General features: G+C 39.3%; 1 protein-coding gene across 2 annotated transcripts; it reads left to right on the forward strand.

The window, feature by feature from the left end:
* The first annotated feature begins 1,164 nt into the window (after positions 1 to 1,164).
* Positions 1,165 to 4,521, forward strand: LOC122081867 (phosphoribosylaminoimidazole carboxylase, chloroplastic-like). 2 transcript variants are annotated; one of them, XM_042649225.1, is made up of 3 exons: positions 1,165 to 1,434; positions 2,226 to 2,313; positions 2,383 to 4,521. In XM_042649225.1, the coding sequence occupies exon 3, from the start codon at positions 2,501 to 2,503 to the stop codon at positions 4,418 to 4,420; it is 1,920 nt and encodes a 639-aa protein (XP_042505159.1). In that variant the 5' UTR covers positions 1,165 to 1,434; positions 2,226 to 2,313; positions 2,383 to 2,500; the 3' UTR covers positions 4,421 to 4,521. The 2 variants fall into 2 exon arrangements, with proteins under 2 accessions (XP_042505159.1, XP_042505158.1); XM_042649224.1 differs by having other exon boundaries at positions 2,226 to 4,521.
* The last annotated feature ends 6,291 nt before the right edge of the window (positions 4,522 to 10,812 follow it).

The following is a 10,812-nucleotide window of genomic DNA, read 5'->3' on the forward strand; positions in this document are numbered from 1 at the left end:
TTATTCGCATGTTTATTAAAATTTGCTTTTGGTGATAAACGATTCAGTCTTGAGAATGTGAAATGCAAACCATTATGCTTTGTTAAAACAACCAAACAACTAAGTAAAAGAAAATATTACATTGAGAAAGTGAAATGCGAACAAAACTATTAAATACTAATGAACACCGATAATAGTGGTGGATGATGCTAAAGTAGAAGTAGAAGGCTCTAAAACACATCTTCCAAGGCTTCAAATAATTGCTCTTCATCCGTCTCAGCTATATAAAGGAAGAAAACAATTACTTAGAATATGAAACTAATGTTTAAAGAATTTCATACGAGGTTAAAAGAAAAAATATTACCTCAAAAAGTCGCATCACACATTCAATCACGTAAGCATACCAAAGCTTCAAAATCCCAATCATTTGTACTGTAGGGTTTTATCTTTTTGGAAATGATATACCGATTCTGCCTCTGCCTTATTTAATTGTTAAACGGGTTAATCGGATCGGTTTGATGGTTTAAATAGTTTGGTTTTCACAATTTAAATTTGGTTTGAAACCAACAGGTTAAACTGCTTGGTTCGGTTTTGACCCGTTTAGCTAATCGGCCCGAAACTTGAAACCAGAATTGAACCATTTATTAAATGGTTTAGCGGCTTTGGTGTAAACGGATCGATTTGATTTCGGTAAACGGTTTTGGTTACAAATTCACATCCTTAAGTGTAGGGGCCACACAACCTAATAGTGATGTTTTGTTTACAAAATAAATAAATGAATAATAAAATGTAAAAACTCATAAACTCAATTCCAAAATTTCCTTCACCCATGGTAAAGGGATCCTCTCTACATTGAATTAGGCTCTCAAGGATAAAGAGGACTTCGTACAATAAGAGGGATGTTGGTGAAGTTCGACAAGGAATGAGTGTGTTTAGTTGCCACGTTGAGTTTGAAACCTTGAATAGACTACCCGTGATAAGCCAGAGGAAGGTGAAGATGACGTCAAGTTCATGCCCTGGGCAACACACTTGCTACAATGGACAAGACAATGGGTTGCGGTTTATGTATTGATTTCATCATAGAAAAGGTTTCTGAGCTACCAGGTAGGGTAAGCTAGCACTTATGTGCCTGTTACACTCTCTCTCCTCTTCAAATGAAATGACTTTGCTGCCCTCTCATATCACAATCCCCTGCTTCTTCAGCCTTCCTACGTTTTTTCCTCCATATCAGATATTCCCACATAAATCCTTACCTTCTCAATAAAACCCAGATAAACCCTACGTCATAGTTCAGACTGGTCCGAATACTTCTACTGTGAGCCCCGACGTAAAACCGGCGTCGCTCTGCGTGAAACTTCCGCCAATGTGATTAAAATCCGGCGGCTGCTCCGATTCAACCTAATCCTTTCCTTCCCTCAAGAGAAGCCGTTTCAATTTCAGGTCTTCAGGAACCAGGTAATCTCCTCTCTCTCTCTCTCTGTCTCTCTCTGTAAGTTTCTGTTTTCTATTTGTGTTAATGTCAGTTCATTGTTGTTGTTGTCTGGATTGAGTTAAACAGAAGTAGACTTGAATTTTCTGATACACAGAACAAAGCAATGAACATCGTTTTAGTGATTGAAAGGTTGAGATGGTTGCTGTGTCTACTCATCGGTCGGGCTTGCTCTCATGTAAAGAGAAAAGGTAGCCCTTTGGGAAACTCTTTCTCTTAGACGAGAGTCTTAAGTAACTCAGCACTTCAAAGACAAAAGTCACGGAGCTTGGTCCTCAATTGTAATATTGGGAAGTCATATGTTACCTGTGGTCTGAAGCCCTAGAATTAACCTTTTAGATCTTTCTTAGCAGTGATTTTGTTGAAAAGGGTACTGCCAAGGTTTTAAAAGTCAGATTGGAATTGGCTGATTGGACTTGGGATCAGCTGATCCCGATTTGGATTAATCCTGATTTTTTACAAATGAGTTCTGATAAAATTTGAAACGTTCGCCTGATTCTGGACTGATTGAGACTGGTCCCATACCTGATTCTGAGTTTTTAAACCTTGGGCACTGCAGGAAAATTGTATACAGATTGTTTGGGTTCCTTTCGTATATGTAATCTGAGATATTTTTGGGGTGGCTGTTTTTGTATTATTAGTCTTTGATTGTATTGCTTGGTTGCTATCTTAATAACAATTCTTTTCATTTCTTTTTGGGGTGCAGAGTTGCTATAGTTTTTAATTGTGAGGCTTGTCTGCTCTTTTTTTGCAACAGAGTCTGGAGATTAGTAGAAAACTCCTTATGTCAAAGATGGAAGTTAAAATTGCAAAGAAGACCCAGTAGTCTGCACTGCCAGCAGTAGGTAGTGTATCATTTCTTCATTCCCTATTCCCTATTTGGTCCTCGCATCACTTTGCTTCTATTCTTTAAGGACCAAAGAAAGGAAGCCCCGAATTGTCTTAACGTGGATTCGGAAATCAGCAATTAACGACTCAAAGTGAAAGGGGGTTGGGTGGTCAAGGAAGATATAATAGAGGTGAAAGCCAGAAATGTTTCTCCAGTGTCACACTACGGCATTCTGTGGTCACCGGAACTATTTTGTGTTTGGCTCAGGATTCAGAACTCAACCTACATATCATCAAAGGAAAGAAGTGGGGTTTCCTGTGGGAGTCAACAACCGAGGAATGGCTGAGATTGGATATTCTTCTGGGCAGAAGAGTTGGATCACTCACTGCCAGGCATCTGGTGAAAGTCATGACAGTCCTACTGAGAAAGGTGATCTACCAGTCCATGGATTCTCTGATATAGTTGTGGGAGTCCTGGGGGGAGGCCAGCTGGGTCGCATGCTATGTCAGGCAGCTTCTCAGATGGCCATCAAAGTAGCAATTTTGGATCCACACGAGAACTGTCCAGCAAGTGCGCTTTCCTATGATCATATGGTTGGAAGCTATGATGATAGTGATACAGTTCAGGAATTTGCAAAAAGATGTGGAGTATTGACTGTGGAAATTGAACATGTTGATGCAATTACGCTAGAGAAACTTGAGAAACAAGGAGTCGATTGCCAGCCCAAAGCCTCTACAATCCGTATAATCCAAGACAAATATCTCCAGAAAGTTCATTTTTCTAGGAATGCAATCCCAGTTCCTGATTTTATGCAGATCGGTGATCTTGAAAGTGCAGAGAAGGCAGGGGACTCATTTGGTTACCCTCTTATGATCAAGAGTAAAAGGCTAGCCTATGATGGGCGTGGAAATGCCGTTGCTCACAGCAAAGAGGAGATTTCTTCTTCTGTTGCTGCTCTTGGAGGATATAATCGAGGCTTATATGCTGAGAAGTGGGCCCCATTTGTAAAGGAGCTGGCTGTTATTGTGGCAAGGGGAAGAGACAATTCTATTTCATGCTATCCTGTTGTTGAAACAATTCACCAGGATAATATCTGTCACATAGTTAAGGCACCAGCTGATGTACCGTGGATGATCAGAAGCCTGGCTACTGATCTTGCAAAAAAGGCAATTACTTCATTAGAAGGAGTTGGTGTGTTTGCGGTTGAGCTTTTTTTGACAAGGGATGGACAGATTTTGCTAAATGAAGTAGCTCCTAGACCTCATAATAGTGGGCATCACACAATTGAATCTTGTTTTACTTCACAATATGAGCAGCATTTGCGCGCTGTCATTGGTCTTCCACTTGGTGATCCATCAATGAAAACACCAGCTGCCGTTATGTACAATATACTTGGCGAAGAGGATGGGGAGTGGGGTTTCTATTTGGCAAACCAGCTGCTTGGTAGGGCACTGAGAACTCCTGGGGCTTCTGTTCATTGGTATGATAAGCTAGAGATGCGAAAGCAGCGGAAGATGGGCCATATCACAATTGTGGGCCCATCTCTGGGCATAGTGGAACGGTGGTTGAATTCAATGCTGAGTGAAGAAAGACTGGAAGGTCAGAATTTCACTGCTCCACTTGTTGGGATTATAATGGGTTCTGATTCTGATCTTCCAGTCATGAGGGAAGCTGCAAATATTTTGGATTCTTTTGGTGTGCCAATTGAGGTGAGGATAGTTTCAGCGCACCGAACACCTGAAATGATGTACTCTTATGCTTTGTCTGCTCGGGAACGAGGACTTCAGGTTATTATTGCTGGTGCTGGTGGTGCCGCCCACTTGCCTGGTATGGTGGCTGCATTGACTCCATTGCCTGTTATTGGTGTCCCTGTACGTGCGTCTTCACTTGATGGGCTTGATTCCCTCTTATCAATTGTTCAGATGCCAAGAGGTGTTCCTGTTGCAACGGTTGCAATAAACAATGCGAGAAATGCTGCTTTGTTAGCAGCTAGGATTTTAGCAGTTGGGGATGCTGATTTGCAGGCTAGAATAATCCAATATCAACAAGACATGAAGGATGATGTCTTGACGAAGGCCGACAAGCTGGAGCAAGATGGGTGGGAAGGATATTCAAATCCTTGATCTCTCTGACATACTGTCTTTGTAACATTCAAATGGCTTGAGTAGTTTTAATATAAATGAAGGAATAAACATCAAATTTTGGTTTTTTCCTTTGCCTGCAATTCGTAACCTTTGTTTGACATAGCTGCCTAAATCAGTTCCCTCTCTCTCCCTCTCTCACGTCACTTCAAAATCTCATTCATTTGCTTCAAAAGATTAATCCCCTCTAAAGGCCTCCCCTCCTTGCAATACCCAATAAACATTGTATTGAAAGAGACCACGGTTAGATTTAGTTCCATTTCCAAAGCTTCTTTCAGCAGCTCCATAACCATTGCCTCATCCTACCTACCTACCTCGCAGAAACCATCCATGATTGCAGTATATGTATTAAATGTCAGGTCTCTTGGAATGATTCTTGTTCTTCATTGACAGTTCCCACCCTTGACCCATGACCTCAAAAACCTCGATTGCTTTCTGCAATTTCCTCTTTCTGCAGTAGCCATTGGTCAGAATCATGAAAGTTACAACATTTGGATGCAACTCACTTCCTACTATGTCATCCAAAACCCTTCTGTGCTAGTCGAGACAATTTTTTCCTTGCAATGAGACTGGTACATTAGACCAAAAGTTCCAGATTGTTCAAATCCAAAAGCATCAGGGATCGAATGTTGTCGAAAAAAGTCAAGAACTTCAGCCTGCTTGTTGGTGGGTAAATTTCTATAAGTTTCAAGAAAATACGCAACTTTTTGTTCAACAAATGCTGTTCCTCAGCGAGTCTTATCCCATTTTCCCCCCAGATCAATGTTCTTTTTCTTATGGGTAGTTGGTGGCCTATCACATTAGTCAACCAAAATTTGATTGGTTGTGGTGGTTAATCTACCACTTTCCTCACCAGAAACAGAATCTTGCTTTTGGAGTAATCTCTCTCTTATTCCAAAATGATCAACAGCTCAGAACGATATGCCTTTGTAGGTTGTCTATCAAAGGATGTAAACGCTGCAAAAAGTCACAACTTGCCTTTTTTGGCTTCTGGAGAGGTTAAGATCACTGTGACCACAACATTATGGAAGAAAGAAAGATGAAGGAGACAGAGCAAGAGAGGACAATGTATAACAGAGAACGAATGCAAGAGACTGGACTAGTGTTAATCCAGAAATGAGAACCAGCTGCATAATCTTTTGTCAAAGTTCTCAGTGCACGTGACTTGACATTGGTTTAAAATGGAAATCCAGACATGAAGATTCCCAACAACTAAGAGCAGTTCTGGGTAAGTAGTTATAATATGTAACAGAAAAACCAGACCAACCCATAAAACAGCTTCTGTCATATTATACTTAAAAGATTTATATGATCATAAGACAAGGATGATCTGTTTCAGAGTGTACTACTAATAATAATCCTTTCTTTTTTGCTTTGGGGACAATTACATTACAGAAGGACAAATGAGGGATCAATAAAGTTAAAATCAGAATTGCAGATCAGATGAGAACACCACCTCAACAGTTGATTCAAACTCTTAGAGATCTGCTAAATGTCTTGTAAGAAGAAAGGCTCGTCTTTGGATCTGGGTCTTCTCTTCTTCCAGGCTTTCTGCCCAAAATTGGTCTGAATAGCTTCTTCATGACCTTCAACAATCTTTTACGTCGTCCTTGTCGCACCTGTGACACCATTGGTTGCAGTTGAGGGCCTCGGGGCTCCAGGGACCAAATCATGTTGGGCTCCGAAAGACTCCTACCTAATATGGCTTGATTAAGTTTGATCTCGAAGGTGAGCCGTTCAAATTCATCGAACAATGAACTATCATCCCCAAATCTTCTCTGACTGCCTTCCATCACTAAAGACTCAGTGACTTAAGTCTTTAGAACCTCTCTCCTTTACATATATACAAGAAAAGTTAGGCACTCAAGGCAGTAATTGTTCCAGCTTGAAACGTAGTGAGTCAAGTTTAAGGAGCCAATTGTCTAATCCATGTTGAAGAAACCTTAACATTCACAGAAGAATATCAGAAAATGAAAAGGTAATGCTGTTTTCAACCTTAAATATCAATTGTGGAGATGGAGGGGGTTGAGTCTGGTGAGACTCTATAGAGAATTTCTCCAACCAAATATTGAAGCAACAGAAGCCATTGGTGGTGAAGCTAAACTGTTCAGCAACTTTATTCTTGTTTGCATCACAAAGAAATTCCATTTGGTCTTTTAGCCTTCTGTCCCAATCTTATGTTTCTTCTTCTTTTCCTTTATGGGACTTACTCCACACAAAAGTAAGAGATTAGGCCCCTAGATTATAAACAATTTTACTGGACATATTTGCCTTTTGGTGATAATAAAAGCATACAGTTCCACAGACCTTCCTATTTTAAGGGAAATGTTGACTCTTATTATCCAGACCAGTGTATCAGTGGGATCTATAATCCATTTTCGTCATGAGTGGATCTCACTATTTTAGTGTTTGGGATTCCATGCATTGAAGGCAATCTTTGTTTTTTTTGCCCTTCCCATATTATGGGTAGAATTCATCATCAAAACAAGCTTGGACAATGGATCCTTTGGAAGATGCATTGCATGGGTAATACATACAACAACAACAACAACAAACTCTTTTCCCAGCTTAATGGGGTTGGCTACATAGATCCACGACCGATCGAAATAAAAAGCAAAGGAAAGAGAATGGGAAAAGAAAAAGAAAAAAAACAGAGCAACACAATACCTCCGGGACATCCTCCAAATAGCTCTGTTAGATGTCATACTGGGAACCAGGTTTAGCTTCTGCAAGTCTTTCCTAACCAACTCATGCCTCCCCCTAGCTTTTTTGGTTCCTTCCAAGATCTGATCACTCCTCCTTACATGAGCATTCAAAGGCCTACGTTGAACATCGCTAAACCACCTTAAACATCATTCTCTGAGCTTATCTTGAGTCGGAGCAACTCTCAAATCAGCTCTAGCCCAGTCATTCCTCACTCTCTCTCCTAGTTTTGCCGCACATCCATCTCAACATACTCATCTTTGCACACTCAACTTATCTATGTTACGCTTCTTGATTGCCTAAAATTCTACCTCATAGATCAAAAACGGTCTTACGACTATCTTGTAAAATTTTCCTTTAAGCTTTAAAGATATACGTCGATCACACAATACCCCATATGCCCCTCTCCACTTCATCCATTCTACTTTAATTTTGTGAGATACATCATCATCAATCTCACCATCTTTATTTATAATTGACCCTAAATATATGAAAGAGTCGCTTAGTGGGATCTCTCTCTCCTCAAGTTTCACTACATCATTATCTGTGAGTGACTAAAGTTACATACCATATATTCCGTCTTTGTTCCACTAATTTTGAGACCCCTAGATTCCAAGGTAAATCTTCATAACTCCAACATATCATTGATCTCTGCCACTAGCACAATATCATCAGTGAAAAGCATACACCACTGAACCTCCCCTTAAAATTTCATAGATAACCGATCCATTATAAGTGTAAATAAATAACTTAAAGCGGATTCCTGATGCAATCGAATAATGATACGAAACTCATTGTCTTGACCTTCCACAGTTTTGACACTTGTCATCATGCCCTCATACATGTCTTTAAAAATATTTACATATTTACTTGACACGCTTTTCTTCTCCAATGCATATCAGATGAACTCTCCGAGGACTCTGTCATATGCCTTTTTCTATGTCAATGAAGATCATATGGAGATCCTCTTGTAGGTTCTAGACCTTTCCATAAGCCTCCTAAGAAGGTAAATTGCTTCCGTCATGGATTTCCCAGGAGTACAACTGAATCGGTTCTTGGAGATATTGGTTTATCTTCTTATATGGACTTCGATAATCTTCTCCCACAATTACATAGGTAATTCTTACATGTCATATATACATATTTTTTTTGGGTACATACATGTCATATTAAAAAGGTGGAAAAGAGCATCAAAAAGTGCTTTAATTGATAACTTCCAAACATTTTCATAACATCGAAGGTATAAAATTATGGGAGAGGGTTCTTGAGCAAGAAACATAGGGAGTGCACGAATGAGTAAAAGTAAAATGATTTCAGACATGAGGGCAAAAAGATAATTTCATGTGAAGAGAAGATAGACAAAGAGAAATGATACTCAAATTATTAACGAATAAGGGTTCCCCATGATGTTAGGAGGGGGAGGGAGGAATATCCCTGACACACCAGTGCAGGGATGACATTATCCACATGGAGCCCAAGTGGTTATGATAGAAGAGAGAGAGAGAGAGAGAAAGGCCATGTTTAAGAGGGCAAAGCACACTAGCGTCATGGAAATTTTTTTACCTTTACTAAGATAGTGTTTTGATTATTTTTTTTCCTTTAATCTCAATGTATCTTGTAGAGTTATCTTTATAATCTAAACTTAATTAAGCTTATCCCAATTATAAAATAAGTAGGGAAGAATTGCTACCAACTACCTGATCACATGGTTTGTAAGGGCATTAATATATATGAGATTTTTTATTTCACAAGAGGCGAGGTAGTAATTTTGTACACTCCTGATCCGAGTGTAGATGCCAATGCCATTAGGTAGCGTTCTTTTTCTTAAAACATAATTTACCAAAGTATGGTGTTTGTCAATTACTTTACCAAAATATTGTAAATTTCTCAAAAAATGTTGCAACTTAGGGCCGTTTGATAACGTTTCAAGAAACGCGTTTTTGCCGTTTCTGTTTTCAGAAACAGCAGAAACAGAGTAAAAAGCGTTTGATAAAACTGTTTCGTTTCACTTATTTTTAGAAATAGAAATATAAATTTTTACTTATTTATGGTTCAAGAAACGACCCAGGCGAAACAAGTTAAACTTGGTTTGTTTCGCTGTTTCTGAAAACGACTTGTGGCCATTATTTCACTGGTTACTATTGATTTCTAAAAACATAACTTATCAAACACCTTCAATTCCATTTCTGTTTCTAGAAACGAAAATTTATGTTTCTACCATTTCTTAAAACAGAAACGATCAGAAACGTTATCAAATAGACCCTTAGACTTGGCTAACGCGTACATCCCACGGCCACAGTCAGGCTCACGAAGAATTTCCGAAAGGGACAAATCAAGACGACTCGCGTGTTTACTCGGAAAAGGAAATCATAGAATACTTCATCGGTTCACCCTCTCACATCCCAACAACCAATCACGAACTACGTTTCCGTACTTTCTAAGTATCTGCTTCGAAAAGCTTTCTCTATTCTTTTCCAAGCAGAGGGCGGGAGGTCAAAGTCTCATCTTGTGGAGAATAAACCCTAAGACCAAAATTTCCAAATACGAAATTTGTTTCTCGTGGATCGAAAGCTTTAATTTAATCGTTTTGGGTTGTCTCTCCGATCTTGCCTGGCTGAATCTGGTTTCACTTTGATGGTTGACGCCGTTCCTTTTGATGCTCTGCTTAATTTCTATCACGGTTTCTTGTTCGGATGAAAGATGAGATTCCTGGAGATGTTTTCGTTCGTTTTCACAATCAGATTGAAAGGTTAGAGTATTCAGGTCCAAAGAGCTTAGATTTTTGTGACAATGGGTAGAAATAGAATTCTCGCCATTTTAGTCTTAGTTTTGATAGTTGCTGGCGGATCCAATGCATCGATGATTGGAAGGTTTCGAACAATGGTGAGGATTTTGCAGAAGGAGACTTTAAATCAAACGGAGGTAGCACTGCTTTCTGTTTCATTTCTTTTTGTTGGTTTCTGGACTTAGAATTTGAATTGATTGTTTTAGAACTGAGAGTGCTGAACCATCACTTTGTTTATAGATTAGTCCATCGCCTAGCCCCAGTTCGGATGATAAATCGAGAAATGAGACCCCTCAAACTCAAAGTTCCCAGAATGCGCGGGATGAAAGCCAGCCCATTGCTTCATGGAATGGAAAGTGTGATGTGTCGTCCAACAGGTGCATGGATCAGAAGAAGTTGATTGCCTGCCTACAACATCCTGAAGATGGTAATTAATTACCTCTTCTAATCCTTTATTGATTGGCGTATTGTGTTCATTTTTCATGAGTGCGCGGCTTATTGTCTTCTTCATATGGGTCTTTTTAATTCCCCATTCAATATATTCAATGTGCTCAAATTCATACCTGCTGGGTAGGTAGTTGTCTTAAGGCATTGAATAGATATTCCATAAGTTTCCCTATCTTATTTCTTAAGGTCTCAGATGGGCTTTGTCCATTCTTTTCTGTGGTTTCAGGCCATGGTTGATTTGTATGATGAAATTATGTTTCAAGTCTTTTATTGCTGTCTCAAAAATTATTAGTCACCTTAGTGCTTATAAAGAGTAGCTTTAGGAAGTTAAGTCTTAAGACTTTTATGAGACTTTCCCTCTCTCTCAAGAGAACCTCTGTTGCTGTAATTTATTGTTGATAGCATTTGAAGGTTTTAGAAAAGACGCTAACTTCACAAT

The sequence above is a fragment of the Macadamia integrifolia genome, chromosome 6 (assembly GCF_013358625.1).
Source record: "Macadamia integrifolia cultivar HAES 741 chromosome 6, SCU_Mint_v3, whole genome shotgun sequence".
Classification (NCBI taxonomy): domain Eukaryota; kingdom Viridiplantae; phylum Streptophyta; class Magnoliopsida; order Proteales; family Proteaceae; genus Macadamia; species Macadamia integrifolia.